Raw genomic sequence first — 25,303 nt, forward strand, 5'->3', positions numbered from 1 at the left:
GCCCTTGGCTCTAGAAGTACTGCTCAGTAGTAGCTAAAACAGCCCTATGTTATCACATTGTTCCCAGCACAAATCAAAGACCTACCATAGTCACTGTGAAGAAAATTACCTCTATTCCATCCAATACCAGTATAGCTGCTCTTTCTGATATGTGCAAGAAGATATCACCAAGGGAAGGAATATCAGAAAATTGTGCGCAGGATGCCCAAATCAAACGAGTCATAGCCTCTGACTTCTACGGTGCTTTGAATTGTGAAAATTGAGAAGCCCATGATCATAAAGGATGCTCTGGGAAATGTAAAATCTGACATACTGTATTTAGAGTGTTCATGTGTTGCACTGAAAGCAATAATAAAAAAAAAGCATTAGAAAAGCCTAAACAATTCTCAGACAGTGTACTGCTGTGAGGAGCAGTAGAGAGAGAGAGAGGAGCAGTCCAGCAGTCAGGGCTGTTTGCTTGGCATTGTGCTGAACTGCATTCAAGCAGCAGCCTTTGGGAAATTTCCTATCCATTGTTACACCAGCTGGAGCTACCCAGTCCCTTGATGTTTTCTGGTGTGGGAAGTGCATGGAAGATATGCTGAGCAGGTTACCACTGCTTATGCCTTAGAGTCTGTGTGACCTGGGGAGAAACAGGAGACACTGGGAAATGCTACAACAGAATTCACTTTTCTTCTTTACATCAGTAGTTCCTACAGCCCCATCAACCTGAAGTTTAGGGGAAATACATGTGATATTGGAGTGTTTTCAAGACTGGCTCTTCACCTGTCTTGTATTGTTGAGCTTGCCAGGATAGAGTTCATGCACTTGTCCTTGCTTGCTCATTCTCAAGCTCAGTAGTTTTACAGCAGATTGGCTTTCCTGTTGGTCTTATTTTTTGGCTTTACTCACAGATACTGAAATTTTTAAGCACATGAACTAGGTATTATTTTACTAGTAGGAGATGTAAGCTACCTTTCTCTCACCTGCTTTCTCATATTCCTAGCTGCCTGATGCTTTCCCTTCCTTTGGTGTAGCAGTGTCAAACTGGCAGGATCCACTCTGGGCAGCCTGTGGCTGAGATGGCTGTGACCATGTCCATTGTCTGGTGCAGAAATAGAATGGGAGACCAGGAAGAGTTTCTCTTAGTCCCAAAGGGGAGCAGAGCCACCTAGAAGAAATGGAAAGCTGCGTTCCCTTCTGCCTCTCCCTGGAGTGGAAATGCAGCACAGCTGCTTGAGGCAGGTTCATGGAAAGGCTGATGGTGCCTATAGGAAAGCTTCTGTGTAACCTTTTGGAAAAGGACTTGAGGAAGCAGCAAGAGGATTCTTCTAGCAAAAGCACTATCCCTTTACAAGCATTAGATGATGTGAAAACCATCTGGATGTGACACCAGGTCAGCAAAACACTTTTTCCAACAGTTAAATAGGCCTTAATTGTTGATATGGCTGAAACCAGGGGCTGTGCTGAACTTGTGTAGAAGATGAGAGTGGAACTTGCTGTTCTAAGGACTGCAGAAGAGCAAGACACAGATGATTGTGGAAGGGAAAAAAGATTAGAGAAGTGATACAAGGGTAATGTAGCAAAAGGAGACAGATCAAAGGTATCTATAGAAAAGGAACAGTGTGGGTTGTGCTCTTTGAAGACTGTCCAATGCATTGTTTGTTAAAACTCACCATACTTCAGCACAAAAGCATGTTTTAGTTTGCCTCAGGGAGCAAATAGAAACATTACTCAACACTTGCCTATAATCAAGAATGGGTTCAGTAGTCCTATATATATTATCAAATATACTGTGTTTAATTGATTATTCTTTGCAGGTAAGGGAGAGAAGGACAGTGGGGCCAAGGGCCCAGCATAACTTCATCTTACTGCTTATAAATCTGGAAAAAGAAATAAGGAAAGACTGATTCATTATCCAGCTTTCTGTACTTATCTCAAAATAATTGCCAAGTATTTCTGGTGTGATAACAAGGAGAGATGTAAGGTGAGCGACAGCTGCTGAAGTTGTGTTTCTTTTAGGACTAACGTCACTTAGATGTTGCATGGTGACAAGGTGGAACAGACCTCACTAATGTTGTTGATACTCAACCCAAACAGCTTTTTACATGGTGCTTTCTGTAGAGCATGGAGGCAAACACTGAGTAATTGGTTTCTGGCCTCTGTGCACAAGGGCTTACCATGTTAGAGATTAGAAAGGCATATTTGATTCATTATTGGACCTTCATCAAGACTAATGATAACTGAAGAATTTATGGAGAGTAGTGTGGGGATCCCATCCCATCTCTGTGGGGAGGTGAAATGTAAAATGTGGCAGAAGATAGCATAGCAGTACCTATTTCCTTAGAAGTGACAGGTTTACTTCCTGTTGTCACCTTCCCAACCTTCACCCTCAACATCACTCCAGATATATTAAGAGATGGGATAATGCTTGGCATTTGGCACACAAGTTTTGCTTTAGGTTGCACCTTGAGCTGCAAAGTCTATAGGGAAATTTGATGCACTGCATGGCTCATGAAGGAAGAATGAAAAGAGTCTGCTATAGAACTAAAAGACTGTGTATTGAAAGAGGAAAAAAATCAGTACCAATTATCTTTCAAAATACTATATTTTTAATGTGTTATGCTTGTACAGCCAGATGGTTTTCAATTCTTGACCTACAGTGTATAATAGAAATAAAAGCTGGTGCCTATTGAGATTTTGCTTTCTATCTCTACCAGGTAACCACTGTTGTAAGATGCAGGAAGGAGAAAAATAGAGTTAAGATCACTTCATCAGCTATGGCTGATGGGGGTGGGGGCAAAAGTAGGCAATTTCTAATGGCTAAAATAATGTGTTCACAAGAATATTTCAGCAGCTCTGTCTTGTTTCTGGTTTTAAGCAACCCCCATATTCCTTAGTAAAAATAAGCTCAAGCCCTTCAGCTGTACTCCTAGAAAGAATTGCTGGCAGGTGTGTGTTTTGGCATTCCCAAACTTATGCAGTGTTTACAAAACTAATTGCAGATGCCCTGCAGATTGGAAGTGCCGCCTGGCTTTGGTGCAGGGTGCACAGCTCAACATTGTGTGCATGTCCTCATCGAGCATCTTGAAGTCCAGCCTTCAATGCAGCTGCGTTTGCCCACTTCTGCTGTGCTGGGCCGTGCCTTTATCCCCCGCTCAGCCTTTGCAGCTGCTCTGGGGTCAGGCTCTCACAACCTTCTCTCTGTCCAAGACACCGCCTCAGCCGCTCCCTGCTCCGTTCGCCTTCAGGCTGGGCAGCCTTTGAGCTGTGCTGGTTCGTGTCAGAGCCTTCGCTCTTGTCGGGGGCAGCGGCTGCGGACCACGGAGCTGCCACCCGGGCCATAGTGCCCGGCTCCGCGCCACCCTCTCACATCCTGCTTTCTTAGGCTTCACCTGCGGTGGATCAAGAATTACAGGGACGGTGGCATTGTTTTTGTCGCGTTGTGTGTCTGTTTTCCTTTTCACTGCTCCTTCTCGGCACCGAGGCTGCGGGCAGCGCCCGCGGGGCCAGAGCCGATATCGGGGCGGGGCGGGAGGAGGTGCGGCGGCCGCCGCCGCCGTGTGGGGGGCGGGCAGAAAGGAGGGGCGGAGGGAGCCGGGCATTTACAGCCAGCGCCTCCGGGCCGGGGGCGAGGCCGCCGCCTGGCCCGGGGGAGAGCCGGGGGCTGCGGTGAGGGGGCGCGGGCGGTGCGGCCTGCGCGGCGTGGGCGGGGGGAAAGCCTGACGGGGCAGCTGGGGCGGCGGCGGGCCCGGGGCCGCTGAGGGAGGCCCGGGGCGGGAGGCGGGTTCGGGGTCCCGGGGTTGGCGGGTGCCCTGCTCGGATCGCTCGTACCCGCGGCCGGCTCCGCCCGCCCGCAGGGCCGCGCTGCCCGCGCCTCTCGGCGTTCAGCGAGGCGGCGGCTGGAGGTGCTTCCTGCCGCTCCAGCGACTGCCTTGTGCCGCTCCCCGGGGATGCTGGGGATGCCTTGTGCCGCTCCCGGGGGTGGCCACTCCGCGGCACCCTAAAAAGTACCTTTGAATCAATAAAACAGCCGTGCGGTTCGCATTGCCGGCAGCGGTGCTTCCTGCTCGCTGCCTCCATCCCTGGTTCGTGGGTGCGTGTCCGGTCCCGTGTTTCCCGGCCGGGAGCTGCCAGCTCCCCGAGCCCTGGGGACCAGGGAGGAATCTGCGCAAAACAGGTGCAAGTCTGATTTTTCGTGCTGGCAGCAACGCGAGCATCAAGCCTGGAGCCCCTGTGCCTCTGTGACACGGTTTGGGCATCGCCAGAAGGAGCGGCTCCTCTCTGCCTTTGCGATTTGCATGACAAAATTTGGAGAGGTTGCCCTCATACCTGATTTTGTAACGCTGCTGGCTTAGAGAGCTGTGGGGATGGAGATCTGACGGTAATTGACAACTTGAAAAAACGCAAAGCAACAATCCTGTATTGGAACATGAGGCACGATTTAATGACGTATTCATAAGTATGTCATTAAACCGCTTTTTGTTTTTAAAATTGGGTAAAATTTGGCTTGTGAGCTGGGAGGAGTAATACTTAGAAGAAAATTCAAAGGCACGGCATTGAAGTTTAAAAGAATAAAATACTTTAACAAAATTCTTGGGTCATTGTAGAAACTAAAATGATCTTACAGGTAAAAAGTTGTAACCGCCATTTTATTTTGTGCCACTGTAAGCAAACCACCAATGTATGAATTTTATTTAAAAATATTTGTGGGTGTTTCTATAGATATACTTATTTTTTTTATGTGTTGTTTCCAAGGTTGTCTGGCCTTTTGTGTGGATGGCTTCAGAGAACATTTCAGGAGTAGGGTAAGAACCTAAGGCTTTTGGGTGTACTTTTGGGCTTCCCTTTTACAAAAAATGAACAGGATCAAATTTTCATCAATTGTCATGGAACTGGCAGTATATTAAACCTTTAGCATAAAAAAAGCTCTAAACCTGTACATTTAAATGTTTTAGGGTGTTTGATCCCTACATAACATGGAAAATTTTGATTAAAAATGCATGGGAAAGCATTTGTGGTCTTTTTAGGCATCTGAAATTACAGTCTATTAATTTTCAGCATCTTGTGCTTTTTGGTCATGTGGTAAGAATTCTCAGCAACACAATTAAAAATTCTGGTTTTGTCTAATGTATTTCTCTTCCTCAAATGTACGTATGCATCCTTAAATTAGCATTTAGGTATAAATCCTTAAATTATGTATTTAGGTATATTTATTATCAATTTATGACCTAAGCTGTTGTTTTATGTAAAATTCATATTAGTGCAGAGCAGCTCCAACAAAGCTGCATTTTGGTGGCATTTTGGTGCTTCCACTTTAATGGATGTCTTGCTCTTTCAATGCTAGTTCATTGGTCAGAAATACAATCTCTGTAATTCTCAGCAGAGCATTTGAAGTTATAATCCCTATAATCCTTGTAAAGCATTTTAATGTGTGGTCTATTTTGGGGCTGTCCTGGTTATATCAGTAATGTATTTCAGTTTTCTAGCCTGTGTTCATTTGGTAAATAATTTTTAATTTTTATATTTAATGTATCATTATCGTTCATTTAAATTTACATAGCATTTTTCATATGGCCTTAAAACTATAGGTACTATGTATTTTTGTTATCTTAATTGTATAAATTCTCAGTTATACTATTTATAGAAAGTTATACAAAGTTTATATAATCATTTGATTATGTTGTTGCACTTGGTGCATGGTTGTATGAGTAATGCTGCTCTGAGAATATTGGGTTTGGAGAGATTGGTGTCTTTTGACTGTCTCTTCTTGCCATCTGTTTTCTGTTTCCAAGTTTAGAGCCTCTGCAACAACAGTACCCTTTTTGCTTGCAAAAAGACTGCATCAAAATTGTCCTTCTCAGAAAGAAAGGAAGGTTTAAAAGTCATTCTGAGCAAGCATTGAGAACTTTATCAGTGGCTGTTAAGTCTGTGATATTATAGCAGATCAGCCATCAAGCAACCTTAAAGGAACAATATTGTATGAAAGTTAAAGTTTATGAAAGACAGTGCTATTATTAGATTTAAAGAACCAGAAATACCAAATCCCAACACATTGTATTCCTTCCAGAAGTTTATTTTTTTTTATTTTTAGAGCTGCAAATGAATACCTGAGATAAAAGGAATGATAAAAAAGCAAAACAGGGAAGATGTAATATTATGGGTGATGCATGAAGTTAAATTTCAGTGCTTTCAACTCTTAGGTATCTCCTCTTTAATGCTACAGTTGATTTGTTTTTTCCCCTCTTCCCAAGCAGAAAACTGGATTAAATAAGTTTTACCTTGCTTATCCAAATTTGTTTCAGACATTAGTGTTTAATAACAACTTATTGGAATGTGTAAACAGGTAAATGAGAGTTGTCTAAAACCACAAGTTTCTGCTTCGGTCTGGTAATGTCTGGATGGTGGTGGTGTGGCCTAACAGATAAATAAGGTGGTTGTTATTTGTTTTGGTCTTTCTGATTGCCAGAACAAAATCTTGCACTCTTCTTTTGTCTTTTTTTTTTTTGTATCACTTACAGGTGAGACCAGCTTTATGGTAATGGTTTGCTTTGGCACATCCAAGAGATTTATGTAACATGATAAATAATGCTGTTCAGATTAGTTCCAGAAAATAATCTGTGCTGACAGTTCTATTGTACTAGTTACTGCCCCACCTTTTAGTTCTAGTAGCATTTTCAACTTAATACAGGTTTTGTAAATGCACTTGCAGGAATGAAGTGGAAGTCAACTGAATTCTCTCGTGCTCTGCTGAGACGAAATGACATTCGTGTTTGTGGTGAATGGAAGTCATGGCAATGTCTAACATGGGAGGGAAAGACACGAATGGACCATGTGGCGTGACTCGTTCAGACTGCAGCTCTTCTGCCTGCTTATGGCAGTGCTGGCTCTTGTGGTCCTGGTCCATAATTTTTTTCAGTTAGAGGTAAGTGAAGCCCGTTTCTTCTCCAAGATGGCTTGAGCAACATTGACTTTTGAGTGTAAGGTTAGAATTGTCTGACTGACAGCATTTAGCTATGAATTGGAATCACAGTTGAAGGCATGTCTGGAGGTATTTAATCCAACACCCTCCTCAAAAGGCTGGCATTAGAGTTAGCTTGGATTGCAACAGGGTATTTTGATTTTAGACAGTATTCAAGTACACTCATATTTCACAACCTACCTAGGCAACCTATTGCAATGCTGCATCCCTCTTAGAAGGAAGAGTGTTTGCCTTATGTGCAACAAGAGGTTGCCTCTTATCGTATTAGAGTGTACTTTAACTCCAGTTCCTTTGTGGCTCTCCTGTAGGAAGTGAAAACTGCAGTTAGATCCCCTTTTGGTCTTCTCCAGATTTAAGATAGGATCCTTTGGTTCCTTTAGTGTCATTTCAGTTCCCTAATCATCTCAGGGGCTCTTGTCTGGTTTTGCCAGCTTTATTCTGGCGTGGGTTGTCCAAAAACCAGACACAGTGTTCTAGGTATGACTTCACCATTGTCAAGTTGAGGAGAACTATAACTTTGCTCAATCAGCTGGTTAGGATCTTGTTAATTCCTTGCCACAATGCTGTGCTGCTGACACACGGTGAGTTTGCTGTTCCCTGGAATCCCTAGGTCTTTTTCTGCAGAGCTGTTATTAGCTTGTTCACCTCCAGCCTGTAATGATGCAGTTTTTATTTGCCTTTCCCGTTTTTCCCTTCACTGTATTTGTCTTGTGTCTTCCTTATCACTTCAGTGCAGAGGTGCTTTCAAACTGCTTAGTCAGTAGCCCCAGATTAAAGTCAAGGCAGATGAGGATCTGTCTGAGGGAGCCCTGGTGGCTGACCCTGCCCATTGGCTGCCTGCCTGGCCAGACATTCCAGTGCTGCATTAGGTGGATGAGCATTGTAATGCTTAGCCTAACACCTCGTTAAATTATAGCTGTCCTTTGTGCACATCAGCCAGTCAGTAATTGCTTTATGCTTTTAAGTTCTGTGTATGCTACTTGCAGAATCTTCCTTCCTCCTACCTAGTAGTGCCCAAATGAAATGATCTGAAAGAGGGGCTGTAAAGCCCCCTCACACCACACAGAATATAGCTGAATCAGAAGAGGATCTTGTAAGGGTAAGGAAGATGTTTGAGAAGTCTAAAATCACGAGCATGTCAGGATCAATAACTGAAGAATGAGCATTTGCTACATGTTCCAGTACTAGTGGACACATTAAATAAATACTGCAGATGCTGATTTTAAAGGAAGCAGGGATATTTCTTACGGATTGCAGAAAGGCTGCAGAAACCCTTGCAGTATGTCTTTATAGTTACTAAATGCATATATTAAAAAAATCTGGATGAATGCACAGAAGAAAAATCTATTAGGGGATACTAGATCTTAAAGATGTTTACCCTAGTGTTGAAGAAATCTAAACCATAAAGTGCTAGAAAGTGTGTTCAGTCTACAGGAGGAAATGGCACAACATGTTTTCTTGTCCCACATACCTGCTGTTGGAAACTATTGGCAATCAAAATACTGTGTTTGATGGACTTTTGGTTCAAGTTAGTGTGATCCATTTTGTTCATAAGAGGTAGCTTTTGTTTTCTCTTTCTGTGGTTCAATTTTGCTGTTGCCTGAGGAATGTTGATATTTAGGGTCTTAAAGTGTTTCCTTTCTATTTTAAAATTTCAATTCTTGGAGAAAAGGGCTCTGGCAGTGCTTTGAGAGTGAAATGGAAAATGCAGGTTGGCTGTTTGCTCTGTGCTTTTTCTTGCCACTGTCCATGATAAGTGTCTGTGGCATTGTTGCCCTTTACATGTCTGCTATTCTAAACTCAGTTAAGTATTGTGTTGTTGGTAAATCTTTACACTATAACATGCAACTCTAACCCCTTCTGTTTTCATGACTTTTCTGAATGGACCTGCTCCTGTATTTGTCTTGGCTCAGTTTCCTCAGCACTCTAACATAGGCATTTATGCTGATTCTTTTCAGTCAGCGATCAAAGCCAGAAAAAAAAAAATCATACAAAACTTTCACAGAATATCTGTAACCAAATCTGTTTAGGCTGTGGAAGAAGAGCTTATTGTTGGTTACTCTTGAGAACGTGTTTATGAATGCATCAGACATACTTATTATCCCCAAATCATCCAACGTAGCTGGCTAAAGCTCAAGATCTAGGGCAATTCTTTTTTGCTTTAGGATTTTATAGTTTTTCATTTTGGAATGTTTCTGCTTAATTTCTTAAACTACTAATGACACTCTCCCAGTAGTCATACCCAAGTCAGAATTTTACTTTCCTTGTCTTGTGTTTAAAAAACCCAAAAAACCAACCAAGCTGTCCACAAAATGTTTGGTAGCCAGCTTATTATTTACTTTGCTCTTTATTATGGAATAGCTATTCTCTTGAGGTCACACAGTTGATCATATAGTACCAGAATAATATTTTATTATATTTTTTTCTGGGAATATAGCCAGACTGATAAAATGTACAGTAATTTTTGTGAAGTATCAGGATGTTGCCCCATCATCAAGCTCTCACAATGCAGGAGGGTTTGTGTAGTTGTACTAGTGGCTTTTAGAGTGACAGAACCACTTGGGATTGGTTGTGAGAACTATTTTATTCAAAAGCACCTTGAAGTGAGAGTGTATGGGGAGAAGGGAAGGTTCTTGCCAGGACAGCATATGAAATAAGACAGCTGAAACTGAACAAAGAACTGTGTAACAAAGTTTTAAATTTTTGCTGCTAAATTACAGGTCCCTACAAAAGATAACTTTTTCTTATTCCAATTATTTCTGGAACATTTGACTGTCAGGTGATGGCTTTTGAGGATTGGTTGTCACTTAGAGTAGTTTAGCAGCCATTCAGTGCTGTGAGGTGGTAATGATAGAGAACTGATTTTATATCTGTCATAGATAAAAAAGTACCTGGAGTGTAAAATTACTGAAAATAAGAAAACTGATCTTTCAGGAATTGGTATTTGTTCAGATTCAGATATTGTTTCCTGGAACTTTTTCCACTTGTGCCTGTTGCCTGGGGATCTCCTGTGTTGCTTTCTGCTCTAGTGACAGTGATTTATGCAGGTTTGCAGCAGCTGTTTGGGGTGCACCAGGCCAAGGCAGGAGTTAACAGCTGGTGGAAGATACTGGGCTTTGAGATGGAGTTCCACCTATTCAGCAGTAGTGGAAATACTCAACATTTTCATCAGCCACCTACATTGTGGTGTTTAACAGAGGACAGGTGTTCATTGCAGATTTTCCCAACACTCTGTGACCCTTCTAGAATATCTTTGAGAGCATTATTGCCCGAGTTAATCTATATGTAGTATCTAATTTTTGCTTAGTTGGCGGTGAGAACGCCAGAAGATGAGGAGATGAGCTGAAACTTCCATTAGTTCTCATAAAAATATAGCTTCCTTTTTTCCTTTTTATGACATCTCTAATGCAGAAACTGCTAGTAGATTTATTAGTGCTTAACTGACATGTAATCTCTTCTGTCCTGCCTGTGTTACTTGGCAGATAGCCATTAAATTACTTTGTGGTCACATTTGAGTTCTGGTTAGCTTCAAAATGCAGTAAATGAAAAAAAATAATGATAGAAAAAAGCTCAACAAAACAAAAACAAACAAACAAACCCCTCCCACACAAACACGAAACCCTCAAACCCAACAAACAAACAAACAAAGCCCATTGGGAATTGCTCTTAAATTATGTGACACCTTGAATGGAGTATACATGGAAATAGGCAAAGCAGGTGTTATCCAACATGGAGCTGTAATGAACACTAAAAGAATCTGTGTCATAAAGGAAGAGCACTCTTGAGAAATCCTCTTTATCTGTTTTTCATAGAAGAATTTTATTTCATTTTGGTTACTAATTGCAGTAAAAGTCCTCAGTTCTGCACAGTCTCCGTATGACAACATAGAGGAGCCAGAGAGATTTGGAAATGCCAGGAGGGAGTAGGAAATGAAGAGGGGACAAGCTAAGCTAGTTATTTACCTCAGGGCAGGCCTTGTGTATCTGTGGAGACAGGAGAACTTAAGTACTTGTTTGGAGCTGAGCCTGGGAAACACTTAAGAAAGGAAGAGGGTTTGGAAAGCTTTTCTATTCCAGTCAAGGACCTTTGGTGTATTAATTGACTCTGAAGCTTTTTCTGCCTTTACTGACAAAGAGAATCTCTGCAATATTTTCTCCTGTGAATGGCGTACATTGTATAGCTTATTTTCACACACAAGCTTATAATTCTGCAGCAATACATGGTCCTGGTTAGGCTTGAAAGAGGGCTGTAAAGATGAACAAGGATGCTGGAGAATGATTGGTCTTTCAGGATGTTGGAGAAACTCTGCTCTTACCTTCATGGATCTTCCCTCTCAGGCCCTTTCAAGATAGACTGAGGAAATATTTGTGGTATGATCTATTCTGCTTAGTAGAACATAACTTGGAGATGTTGAAGTGACAGTGCTTGTCCTTGTTCTCAGCTGCATACAAGTGAAGAGCTTTGGCCTTATGCTCTGCTAAAAATCTGTGTAGGTGGACTGATTTGGAGACATCAAACCATGTTCTGTTTTCTGAATGAGTTTGTTGGCTTGGTGTTCTTTGCACCCTTTCCCACTGAAAGATATAGGTATGCCCCTGGGAAGACTTCAGAAAGGCTAACTAGGCCAGAAATGGCATCTTCTACATCTCTGACAGAAAGACTGGGTCTAAAACCCTCAGGAAATTTCTAGAAGACTAAAAATATGGATATGTCAGTTTTTAAGCTGTCATAGATAACCATCTCTTATTAATTTGAATGGATTTGTTTTTCCCATGTCCCCCAGCCCAAAGTACCAACCACTGAAGAACCAACTGAAAACCAGAACTCTTGGGAACTTACATTGGAAACAACAAGTAATCACACACCCATATTCTCCCTTTCCATTCCTCTTTAGGAAAACATGTAAATATTTTTGCTCAGACATTGTTACCAGCTTATTAGATGCATCAAAATATATAGCTAACTTTAAAAAATATTTCCATGCAGTATTTTCTGTGTCTTATATATATATATATATATTTGTTTTATATATATGTATATATTTATGCATGAGCAAGTGAAGGGAGGAAGTTATAATGGTATCCAAAAATAGAAACTTGTCTCAATTCAAGAATGCATGTAGGTAAGATTTAAAGTAGAACTGTGCCTCAGATTTACTCTCAGCTTTGGCTGAAATTTACTGGAGTAATAAAAGTAATGTGCAGCTTACATCTGCAGCTTGGCTTGCTGTGATGGAAAGCAAAAATAATTAAGAATTATCTCAGATGGCCTTCAGGGAAAATCTATTATATCCTGGGTGGGAATATAAAACAGAAGCAAAAGCTTCTATTGTGATGTTAACATCTGGTGTATAGATGAGTATGTGTCAATTTATGTTTTAGAGCTACAGTGTAGCAATTTACAGTTTCAGGTTTTCTAGTTAACTTGGGTATCAAATGAAGGAGATTTTGTGTATCCATCCTACATCCTCATGTGCTCATCATCTTACTCTAAAGCTGATCAAAACCAACTTATGTCACAGACTTCAAACACCTATGTGTTTCTACTGCTTGTTAGGTTTACCTTTCTTCTAAAAAAGTATATTGAAAATCAGTGTGGTTGAAATGATTTTAAGACACTTCTGATATTTCCATGGCATAAGAAAGGTTTATAACAATGAATAAGGCTTTAATATGAGTGCTGTGACTTTTAGTACATTACTGAGTTAGTTATGGAGGAAGTAAATGAAGAACACTGGGGTATTGGTAATATTGTACCAACATTTAAATATGATATTTTTAAAGATTTCAAATAACATTGTTTAAATCTTTTAGCTATCTTTCAAATCTAAACTAGCATATCATCTGATGCCATGTAAATGGTACACTGTATAATTTCAATCTTTGCTTGAAAAACTATTTTCCTTCTTTGTCAAATAGAACTATGGATAAGTTCTATTATATATACCTGGTAATTAATTGCTCATTAACTGCTGATTTTGTGTGTATTTGAAGGGGGTTTTTTGCATTTCTGATTAGAAGTCTCATGGGTACCTCTGGAGTCTTAGACTGCTATTTTAAAAATTTTCCTAATGCTACCCTGCAAAATTATGTGATGTCATAAAGAGGATGGTATCTGCAGTCATTTGCATGAAAATACAGTTTTTGCACAAAATGCATTTTTTTCTAGTTTCAGCAGAATCCCTCTCTCTTAGTCTAGTTTTGTACTTAACTATTTTAATTTTTAAGCTTGTGTGGATTAGGGGATGTTTTGCTTGCTGTTTCATTTAGTGCTAGAAGCAGCTGTATATAGCTTTTAAAATCTTAGAAATAAAGCGGGTTTTTTGCCTGTTTAGTCCTAGCTTGTCCTGCTCTATTCTACTTGCCAACTGGCTCGTGAATTCATTGTCCCGGGAGGGTCTGGGCTTTTGCTCTTTTATTTCTTCCACTGTACACATTACAGGGAAATATACATTTCAGATAATTAGCCAAGAAGTGATGTGAGTGTGACCAGATAAATGACTGCAGCTGCTACATGCAGCAGACTTCTCTGGAAGGGGTGCGTCAGCTTAACCTGCAGTGTAACATCTCAAAGAAACCCTATTTCCTTGCATTACATGGGGCAGCTATTAGACCTCATGGTGCTCCCAGACTAAAAAGTTACTGCAGAAGAAAAGAAAATGAGTTATAACTTAATCATCCAACATTTTGTCATTTTTTTCACATTGCTGGTTTTTAGAGAGGATACTGGTAGCTGAAACACTGCCATACATTGGATGTGATCTCTTTAAGTGCTTGTTTGCCAAAGCAGGTTGCCCACCTGTTTCCTTAGAAATCCCATGGTCAAAGTACTAGTTTTGGGTCTTCTCGTGAAGTTGCTTCATTTGGTCAGCTTTGAAGCTCTGTAAAACAAAGCCCAGTTCTTGGGATCATTTCCTGACAAAGCACCCATTATTCACAGTGTTTCATTTCATAGCACAGCTTCAGGTAATCTTTTTCTCCCCAGCACCTGGATGATGACACAGTTTCAGGATCGAACTGGATAACAGAAAACAATGTCCAGCATTCTCTGTCACAGACAGCCAAAGCCACCAGGAAGCCTTACTGTGGGTACACGCAGCAGACCCTGTCCAAAAGGGAACAAGCGGAGCAGGAATCGTTGCTTGCTGCAATACAGTGGCCAAAGCCCCCTGATGGCAAAATCGCCTTTGCACAAAGCACTGATCCCACACACAGTGACTTTGTGATTGTGAAACCCAGCAGGTTCTTCAAGGTGGGGGATCAGTTAGAGGTACTCGTTCGTATGAAGGATTTCCAAGGAAAACCCAAGCAGTATGGTGGAGACTATTTACAGGCACGAATTCACTCCCCTGGGCTGAAAGCTGGAGCAGCAGGAAGGATTGTAGATTGCCATAATGGCCTTTACAAGGTCTTCTTTACCTTGCTTTGGCCAGGAGAGGTCAAAGTTTCTGTGTCACTTGTCCATCCGAGTGAAGCAATCCAAGTCCTCATGCGCTTACGAGAGGAAAGGCCGGACAGAGTCTATTTCAAAAGCTCATTCAAGTCTGGGAGGTATTCAGAAACTACAGAGTGCAATGTTTGCTTGCCTGGAGGTCTCCCAGTCTGTAACTTCACAGATCTCTACACGGGTGAGCCATGGTTCTGTTACAAGCCTCGAAAACTGTCCTGTGCCAGCCGAATCAGCCATGCCAAAGGTGGATATCTGAAAGGTCTTCTGACACGAGAGGAAAGCCTCTTTTTCCAAAGGTTTGTATGTCGTTAAATTTATATATCTCGTCAAATTGTTTTGTTTGAGGTTTTTTTTAATACAAACTTTAGCCTATTGCTTAAATATGACACATTGCCTTAGAGGGGGAGTGTATCTACAGGATCAATATTTGGTGTGAGTTGTTGAACTCCATTCAGCTGTGCAAAAATCTTAGCAATCTTAAAGAAACTTGGCACGTAGTTTTCTTTCTGTGCTACTGAATTTCACAAGAGCATGCTGTCTAAATCTGGCGGTGGTTTGGGGAACTGTTTTCTTATTTTCTGTTTCCATACCTACACTTGCAGTATCAGTAACAATGCTTTGAGAAGTGTTTTTAGCAAAATTTAAACTCCCTAAAAAGGGTCGGGGTTTTATGCTTATTTTTACAGAAATTACAAATTGTTTTTGTCCTCATAAAATTTATCTTAAATGTGTTCCTTGTTGCTCAGTATGACTTTCAAATCTTAGAAACGCTTTCATAAAGAGAACACCTGGTAAAACAAATTGCTGAGCAATACCCATGCAAGTGGAAATGATCTGTGCATGTTATTTCAAGTATCAAACTAAATTAAGTTTCACAGTCATATTTTATTTCTGCATTCAACATTAAAAAAAACGAACCCAAACCATCTCTTAGTGCCTGAGTAAATGTGACAGAACTGCTTTTGTATCAAATTACACAGTTGAATTTAGATAAAGTTAGTTACTATTTAGTGTCAGAGTTGTAGTTGGAGGCTACTGCCTTGCTCTCCAACAGAAATGTTGTAGGAAACATCCTTTTGGCACTCTGTTCGCTTGAGGCCTAAACTGGGAAAGATTTTAGAGTAGCAGCTCCAAATTTAGGAAAGCATGTGTGCATGTTCGTAACCAAGACCAGAAATAAAAAGTAAGCATCAGTGGAATATTTTTTTTTGGCTCTACCATATGAAGTTTGTACGTGGGTCTTTTGACTTCGTGTCTCTGCCAGTCCACTTGTAAAATATAGCTTTTATTTATTGGTGATGTTTCCATATGGGAATGGGAAAGGGTGGTTTTTTTGTTTTGTTTTCATTGTTTACTTGTTTGTTTAATTCAGCTCTGAGATCCTTGACTGAAGTGGCTTATAGAAATTCCAAATAATTTATTTCTCAAATGAAAAAAAAAAAAAAAAAATAGACAAGGATTCTCTTCAAAATAGTAGTAAAAGAACAAGAGCTTAGTATTAGTCAGCTGGGAGCTGCTGCTGCAGCCCTGTACCCTTGCAGTGGTTTGTCTGCAAGGTTCTGCAAGCTGGGAACATCTTTGGGAAAATCCCCAAAAGCTTTCTGCAGACCTCTGACAGCTTGATTGCTTTGTTGAGATTTGTGTCAGTAAGATTTGTGTCAGTGCCGTTCTCAGAAACTTTGAATTTGGATTCAGAATAGTGATGGTGGTTTCAAAGTAAATGCAGAATGCATTCAGCTATAGGAAGTAGGATAAACTTAGAGTAAACATTTGTAGTATTATGTGGTTATTTGAAGTAGAGTAAGAAAAAATGAGATTAATATTACTTTCAAGTTTCACAGTAACTTTTACAAATATTGATGTGTTCATTTTTTGTTCAAGTGACGTGAATATCAAAAGGCCGATACCCTCCAGTGGACCCGATTCAGTCATTGTAAAGCCCAAGGCATTTACAGGTAAAGTGAACTGCATAAGATTCTTGTTTGTAATTCATAATTAAATTTATAAAAAGAACAGCAGGTATAAAATAATAATTTGTTTATTTTTTTAGCATGGTGCAAAAATCAGTATCAGATTTCTGTTGAAATGATGAAGGCTTTTGTGTGTTATCTGTAATACAAGTTCAGAAATAATGAAACTTTTTTCTAAAATTATGTACATAAATGGGATTTTTAGCCAAAAAAAGGAAATCAGAAGAAAAGTAGTTTGTTCTCTTGCCAAAAATGTCTTTTATTTCCCCTAGCATTTACTTACACTGTAAAATGTCTTAGAGTAACTGTTTACCAAACTCTAAATCTAATGAAAACAGCTCTGTGATGTTTCTTAATTTCTTTTTTTATCAAGAGTTTTGATACCTTGCATTCAAGTATTACTATAATTTATGTTACCACAGGATGTCAGAACCTACAGTTCTGGACCAGAACCTAATTGTTCTGTGCCCTTTCTAAGAACAGAACAAAGATGGTCTGTACTAGAATAAACTCAGAGGTTTTATCTCATTCATATCCAAATGCAAGCTTTTTATGCTTCTGAAAAGTCTGTATAAAATATGATACACAGAGAATTATTTCTTAAATTAAAACTTTCCTTTTTTTTTTTTTTTTCCATAAGGTTATAGAAACTTTTAATGTAGAGTTACTGACCTGAGCAATAAAGTCTGAACAGAAGACAACTTACAGCATTTCTTGCTTTTAGTTTTACTGTTCACTAAAAAATACAGTTCTACTACTAGGCTTGCAGCATTTTACCCTCCACCTCTTTTCATTGTCCAGATCCTTTAGCTGATGTGTTTTTGTTGCTTTTTTTATCTTGTATATTTCCTGACAGAAGCTGCTACAAATTCAAAATTTGATTGTCACCCTTCTTCCAGGAGCTATGAATGATCAAAGCATACCTACAATGTCGTGAGGATTAATGCTGGGTTGAAAAGTGTTGATAAGAGTAGCACATTTCCTCAGGGAAATTCCTTCCAAGAACAACAGTCTCTGAATAAATAAACTGAACTTATTGGTATAATGCTTGTGAATGTATGCATTTGTTAGGATTGATGGTACACACAAACTCATTGTCCTGCTGTTGTTCTTTTTGTACGTGTTCTTCTGTATGGTGGTAAATGTAGATCAAGATTTTTAAAACCTTTTCTTTTCTGAAATACAAGTTTTTCTTTCTATTCTTGGTTTTTAACTTCAGGTTGGAGCTTTTATTCTCTTTTATAAAATCTCAAAATAAGGGCCAATTCTGGGCCAACACTGGTATGATACTATACCCAGACTTTAAATACTGATTTATTGCGGGGCACCAAACAGTTGTTCTAGTACCACTTATATGTAAAAGGTAAAAAATGGAATTGCTTTTACATCAAAACTTAGAATCAAATAAACTCAAGCTGTGAATTCACATTATGAATTAGTCTTTAACGGCATAACCATGTGAAGGCTTTTTTTCCTTTCTCCTGTTTATAAATATTGGATGAATCCACATTATTAGTTGGGGTTTTTTTTCCTCCTTGTTCCTGCTGTCAGATTAAAGAATCAGAATCCAGAGATAGAATTTTCTGATGGCTTTGTTCTGTGCTAATTGTGATTATATTGTTTGCGTTATACAAATGTAATTGTAGTTTGCTTTTTACAGCATCCCTGTGAGGTCTAAGGAGGTTAACATCCTCTAACCTCTAAGGTTAACATCTACTAATGCAACATGCAGAGGATATTGAATAGAAAAAGAGCAATTAAAAATGCTTATTAGGAAAGATGGTTATGGTTGGCTCTGTGTTATAATGAAGCATCTATCAGAGGGAGCTTTTGGGCCCTGATTTTTTTGCCTGGAATTAGGCAATTCCAGTGCTTGTACTTTTACATAATTCAAATGGTCCCTGGCATGATTTTGGCCATGGCAAGGTGTGCTTTTATCAAACATCTGTAAGTTATGACAGGGCATGGGCTGTTCTTAGCAGTCTCCACACCAAGGTGAGCAGAAGTGTTTAAACAGCTGGAAGTGTCTGCTCCATGCAGCTGGTGTTTGTGCCAGGGAAGATCTCCATGCTTGTTCAGCTCAGGTATCTGAATACACACATGGCAAAGGAAGAACCTGGAACAATCTCACAGAACTTTGATGTGCCAATATCACCCTGGTCACTAAGAGAAATACAGCAATATTTGGCTGATATAACTATGGGATTGAAGCTTGTCTTCCTATAATCTGTAATCCTGATAATTTTGCTTGCACTACAACTGATAATTTTGCTCAACTTCTGCAAGTTAAAAAGGTATCCTGTGGAATACAGCTTCCCTGGTGTGTAGTTGCTCCTCAGGGGGCTGCCTGTCCCAGGCAGTAAATGGGGAGGGGGCTAGATAGCAGAGACAATATACAAAATCCTTGGAATTTGAGACTCTCATAATTATCATGTTCAAGTGGCACATAAACCATTTTTATTTATGCTGGCTTTAATTCTGGTATTTTCTGAGTTTGGAAGCATTATGGTTCAGACTTCACTCTCTAGAGTGCCGAGGTATGTGTTATTCCATAGGAGGAGTTTTCTGGGGATGGTTTTGGTCTGTTTGGGGGTTTTGGTGTGTTTGTTTTGGGTTTTTTGGGCGTTTCTCTGAGTGTTACCAGGTTGTCCCCGCGGGGTCGGTGTCCCCGGCGGGCAGCGCTGCCGTGCGCAGGCCGGGCGCTGGAGGGCAGCGGTGCGCCGTGCCGGGATGGGGAAGATGCTCCGCCGGTCTCCCTGCCTCCGCTCCTCTCCGCCGGGACACACACCCGCCACTCAGCGCTTCTAGGGCAGGGAGAAAGGTGTCACATACGTTTTCACATTAGCGGCAGAGATACCGTTTAATTTAAACCGAGATAAACAATAATCGGCCACCCAGCTCTTGTCAGCGGTCACTGACTAGGTGTCTGTGAAGATTATGTAGGCTGCTTTGGTTGCATGTTAATTTCAAAGGATTTTTCTCTTCCAGATTTAAGCAGTATGGACAGAGCTGAAGATCCCACAGCTTCCCCTTCTGGCTATTATTATGAAGACCAGTGGAGGTCTAGAACACATTGGATCCATAATTTCAATAAATCAGATGATATAACTGAGTGCTTACAAGGAAAAGTAATCCACTTGTTTGGAGACTCTACAATAAGGCAGTGGTTTGAATATTTGACAGCATTTGTTCCAGGTAATTTTTTTGTTATATAGCTTTGTCCTTAAGGACCTTTACAAGGCCTTATTTCTCACATCTCAGACACAGAGCTGGTTTTACTGAGTGACAGTGACAAAACAAAGAAAGAGGAAAGACAAAATCTCATCAGAAGTCCTGGCAGACAGCCAAATGTTTGAGCAAACACTGAAAACGTGTAGGCCTTATAAATGTGGCCATCAGATATCTGCAAAGTCCTTGGAACAGGACTGCTGCTGTGGTTGTGAGTTAAGGTGGCCACCCCAGGAGGCTTGGCTGGAAGTCACCTGGGTTGCCTTTGTAAGGCCTTGCAGCATCCCAGTCACTGGAGAGATTTTGGAATGAAGTGGCAAATTACCTCCATTGCTGTTTATAGGTTTTGGGGCCCTTTTCCTTATTCAAGTTCCTTAAATAGAAGGATTTCAGTAGGCAATTAAATATTCCTGCCTCCCTCATCCCTTTCAACCAGTTGAAGTGAAAAGCACTTCAGTTGTGTTGGAATACAGTCTTTGAGCTGCCTTAATTCCTACAAGTTGAAGTAATCTTTCAATTTAATGGAGTCCTAAAATTGCAAGAACGGTTCTTTTTAACGCTGGATTCAGAGAGTAACAATGACTATTTGGAAAATTTCTTTTTTATAAGAGAAAAGGAAATAGTTTGGGAAACTTGGAAAAGGCATTGACAGCCTTATGAAATCCAAATATGCTGTCCTGCAGATTTCAACACCCATAAACTCCACTCTGAAAAATGATGCTCGCTTCTGTTTAATTTTAGAGTTCTTTGGAATATGTTTAGATTTTCTTATCTACTCCTGCTTTGGCCTGTGCTCCACGCATCTTGTTGACAGTTTGAAGTTCTTGCACCATCTTTCACTAACACTTGCTCCTGGGCTTTCAGATCTAGTGGAATTCAACCTGGGGAGCCCAAAGAACGTGGGCCCTTTCATGTCTGTGGACCTGAAGCACAACATCCTGCTGAAGTTCCGCTGCCACGGGCCACCCATCCGCTTCTCGACGGTGTTCAGCAGCGAGCTGCGCTACATCGCCAACGAGCTCAACAGCATCGTGGGGGGCAGGAACACCGTCATAGCCATAACCATATGGTCCCACTTCAGCACCTTCCCCGTGGAAGTGTACATCCGGCGGCTCAGGAACATCCGCAGAGCCGTTGTTCAGCTGCTGGACCGCAGCCCCAAGACTTCAATCGTCATCAGAACCGCGAATGTTCAGGAGCTTGGGCCAGAAGTGAGCCTCTTCAACAGTGACTGGTATTCCTTTCAGCTTGATTCTGTCATGAGGAGAATGTTCTCAGGAATTGCTGTGCACTTTGTGGATGCTTGGGAGATGTCTGTGGCTCATTACTTGCCACATAATCTGCACCCTAATGAAATAATTGTCAAGAATCAAATAGATGCATTTTTATCTTATGTGTGCCCTCTGCAAACTTAGCACAAATGGGTATTCCTGTGTCGTCTTTAGCTATAGCCAAAGTACACTTGCTCTTTTGAGCTGTGGAATGGGGCTGGATGATATGGAGGAGCTCTGGGTGCTGTACTTGCATGCAGGATAAGTTGGGTGGCCTTAAGTCTGGGTAGCTGTGAAGGGTGGTAAAGAGGAGTTGACTCTTCAGGCCATGTCTTCCTGTGAGGTTGATTCCTTCAAGTTTATCATTCATACCTGAGATTATTAGAGAGCACCTTAAATTAAATTGGCAGGATTCAATAAGAAACTGTTTGGGTTACTAGCTTTACTAGTTGTCTGCACTGTACGCCTAATTTAATCCACGTGACACTGATTCTGTTGCCAGGGTCGTGTTTCTCAGAACAGTGTGTGAAGCCTGTGAAGGATTTTGGGAATGGTCTTTCAGCATTGCAGAGCTTAAGGGATGTCTCCTCCAATTGTGTGCCAGAGAAGCAGAGTGTCCTTGTTTGTGTCCTTGTTTCAAAGTCCTAATTAGAAACATGAAGGGAGTGTACCGAAGTCGCAAATAAGGAAGCACAATCACAATATCTGTAGAATTAAGTAATGAAGAATTTGCTGAAATTTAATCAAGCACACTAATTAGGCACTTCTGTTGTTTACAGATGGCTGCTAAATAGTGCAAATAGCCAGTGTTTTAGTTTGGTTTCCCGTACTACTGAATTTCTTTTGAGCTTTGATACACTGTCTACTTCTTGATCTGTAGTGAGGATGTGTGTGTTTTATGACCTCAGTGAAAACACTGTCTCAGGCAGTTTCTGCAAGTTCGAGTTGCAGGCTGGCCTACTTGAAGCTTAAAGCATTTGCCAGTGAAAGTGTTTCATTTGCCAATGTCAGTGTTTCCATTCCCTGCCAGCTACAGCTGTTCCCTTATGGTCCTGTGAAGCCGGGCTGCCCAGAGTGTCTCTGGTACATCCTTCATACGCCGTGTCTGGATGGGGAGCCCCAGTGACCCCAGGGCCCCTGGTGTGCTTTGGCAGTGGTGGTCAAGGCCATGCAATGACTCCTCTTCAGGGTCTGGCAGTTCTGCCATTTCTTCATGAACTTCACTGCTGCCAGTACAAAAGGTGGAATACCCTGCCCCAAAAGCCAAGTGCACCCAGGGTTGCTTTTATTTATCTGCTTGGCACAGACCCAGGTTTGCTGGGCTGACAGCTGGTGGCTCTCCAGCCTCCTGGCCTGGCATTTCCTGCTGCTTATTTGATTGAGCCTGTCTACAGTTTTAACTAGAAGCACTTTGAAACCAGTTTTTTATTAAACTCAACTCCCAAATTAAACAGCAGAGAAGTGTTCCATGCTTAGTTCTGGTCTCACTCAGGCCAGTTTCTTCACTGGCTTGTGTCGAAACCAAATTGAATCTTTGTGAGCAAACTGAGAAGATTAATAAGGCAAATTGGCAGATTGCATAGAGTGAAATAATCAAAATGTCTTTATGTTAGAAAAGTTTTACCCTTTGTGAGGTTTGCTGCTCTCCTAAGGAGGTTTGTGCTCTTACTGCCAGGGCCCTAAGAGAGCCAACACTACGAGCTTCAGCAACAGTGTTTCTTATTGTGCTCATTTTAAAGGGCAACTGAGAAGAGGTTAAAAAACAAAAACAAATGATTTTAGCATGTAAAAGGCATCAGTATTATCCGCCTATAAAGTTAACAATTTTAAAATGTTTAAGCATGTCTGGAGGAATTGTGTACACTGAAATAGCACCTATTCCTAGCTTTTCAAATCAACAATTAAGAGATCCAATTTGCTGGTTCCTGCTGACAACTGCCTCACACAGCATCTGCCCATACATTAGCATTAGGTAACTATTTCTTACTTTAATATGGTAATGGTAATTTATCCTCTGCTAAAAAGAGGCCACACCAATTCAGGTCTGGGAAAGTAAACTACCACAATGGAAAATTACCTTTCATCTTTTCCAGGTGTGATTTTTAAAACAGGTAAAGACTTTCATCCTGAATAACAACTCTATCCTAATAATGCTCATGGAAATAGGACTTTAGACTTACTTTGAAGGAAGCTACTTAATTTGTGGACTGACCATTAGGTTTAACTCATAAAGCCATATTGTGTGTGAAAATGTTGTGGCTGCATGTGTCTTCTCTGGGTGTTGTAGTACTTGCAACTGCTCCTCAACAGCAGCTTTATATCACTGATAGCTACCAAGCACAGAGAGAGAAGACAATATTCTTTTGAATGCTTTGACAGTTGAGGGAAAGAGAACAGGGCTATTATTAACAAAGGTGTCTAATTGCCCTCTGGTAGACCCTCATCCTTTAGATTAATTAGATTAATTTTTTAGTAACAGATGAACTAACTTATCAGTAATGAACTTCAGGGAGATTGCCAGTTGGTTTAGAATGAGGATGAAGATTGTATTTCTTTGGGCTCTAAAATAGACAGGGAAGAGAAATGAAGAAACTGAGGATTTACTCGTGTTTGGGGACACTGTGCTTTTAGATGTTATTCAGGTGATCTATGAATGATTTTTCATTTCTATTCTCATCTTGTTACCATCACACCAGTTGTGTATGTATGGGATATGTAAACACAGAAGCAATAAAATATTTTTAAATCAGTTTCTTTAAACTTTTAAGTGGATTTTAATAGGGACTTAGTTTAAGATGTTGGTTATTTTTGAAGTTATGTGATGTGAAACGGGACTGGAAAGGAATTTTTCAGCATCTGTTAAGTATCTTCCTTGACACATAAAAAAACTAATTCACAAGGTTTTTCAAAACCCTGCTGTCCTTTTCTTTCCATTTTCTTCCTTTGAAAGGAAGAAATCGTGTTATTTTTGATATTTTCATTGTTGTGCTGATCATTTTGATTATTAATCTTTCAATAGATACTTTTTCTTTTTAAATTTCTTCATTTTAAATCCAGCTGTCTCAAATTCCAGTGAAAGAAACTATTTTTGTGTTTGTTAGAAGATTTCAGAGTAATTTATTTATAAAATAAGTAAACTCCATTTTATATTTCTTAGTGTTGCATCGTATTATTTCGAGAGTCTTGTCTCATGTATATCTTCTTAGGCTGATTTCTTTCTTCTAGAAATTTAGTAAAAATGTGAGTTGAATTGTTGATGAGGAGAGAGGACTAAAAGCGGAAGTTTCCATTTTTTCAAGTTTTCAGTTGCTTCTAAATTCATCTGCAATGCAGCACTACTTCATGAGATTTAAATCACCATTTTTCATTGTTCTACTTGTTAGAGGTAAGCAATTAAAAATGGAAACTTTGCTTACCACAAGTGTCTGTGCAACTTTTTAGGTACTACAGGTGACAATTTCATGTGTACATGACAAAAACAAAGGCTTGAAATTGCCTTCTAGAGGGGTGGGGGATATTGGGGTTTTGCTTTGGTTTTGTTGCAGAAGTGTGAGTTAAAACATTCTTCTATTCATGACAGTTTAAGTAACAGCAAAAAACTTCAATCACAAACATGTTTTTCATTTATAAAGCACTTACTAAAGTCCAGATCATTTAATATATGTTTGGACTGTTTGGAAGGCTCTTACTCTCTGTTGGGAGCAGTGAAAACTCTGTATGTTGGAGAAAGAACTTGTTTTTTTTCTAATATATGTATGTTATTGTAATGCTTACAATATGCAGAAGGCTCTACTGTCTTATTTCCTGATGTGATCAGAAAAACAATTTAAATAGCCAAAAAACTCAGAGAATGAAAAGTTCCTAATAAAGAGGGCAAGTTTACTTGAACCATTTAATCTGATTTAGTCTCAGTTTATCTTCTTTGCTGTAACCCTGCGTCCTTTATATTTTTATAGCTGCATATTAATTTCCTTAGTTTTACCTATTATATTTTGTGCTGTGTGTTGGGTAGGAGCTTCACACTATGGTTTATAGATTAAATTCATTCTAAGTGATTTTTTTTTTAGGTGATTTGTATTTGGAGAGGAGTGATTTGTGCTGGACATGAGACCTAGCACTAAACTATATTGATGCTTCCCTCCGTTGGTGTATCAGGCCTGGCGCATATTAAAAGCTTGTACATCATCTAGGCTTCCTTCTTTGAGGGGTTTTGCAGCCCAACTGACCCTCAGGAAATCCTTAAACCACTTCATTTAAAAAAAAGGGTGAAGAGCAGATGCAGCATGGTCATTGCTTCTCTCTCTTATGAACGGTTTTTACGTAAATAATGGAAAAAAAAATGGGGAGAGATGTGTCCTGTGAGTCAGCCGCGTGTTGAAGGGCTGTAGGGCACCCTACGCTGGCAGGCTGTGTGTCCACTGCCC

At 40.3% G+C, this 25,303-nt stretch overlaps 1 protein-coding gene across 2 annotated transcripts; it reads left to right on the plus strand.

Annotated features, from left to right (window-relative positions):
- The first annotated feature begins 3,556 nt into the window (after positions 1–3,556).
- On the plus strand, positions 3,557–24,780 carry NXPE3 (neurexophilin and PC-esterase domain family member 3). Of its 2 annotated transcripts, none has more exons than XM_015621158.3 (7): positions 3,557–3,651; positions 4,738–4,787; positions 6,692–6,904; positions 13,946–14,706; positions 16,292–16,365; positions 19,369–19,575; positions 20,473–24,780. In XM_015621158.3, the coding sequence occupies exons 3-7, from the start codon at positions 6,812–6,814 to the stop codon at positions 21,021–21,023; spliced, it is 1,686 nt and encodes a 561-aa protein (XP_015476644.1). In that variant the 5' UTR covers positions 3,557–3,651; positions 4,738–4,787; positions 6,692–6,811; the 3' UTR covers positions 21,024–24,780. The 2 variants fall into 2 exon arrangements, with proteins under 2 accessions (XP_015476644.1, XP_015476653.1); XM_015621167.3 differs by lacking the exon at positions 3,557–3,651 and adding an exon at positions 3,820–4,363.
- The last annotated feature ends 523 nt before the right edge of the window (positions 24,781–25,303 follow it).

This window comes from Parus major, chromosome 1 (genome assembly GCF_001522545.3).
Source record: "Parus major isolate Abel chromosome 1, Parus_major1.1, whole genome shotgun sequence".
Lineage (NCBI taxonomy): Eukaryota > Metazoa > Chordata > Aves > Passeriformes > Paridae > Parus > Parus major.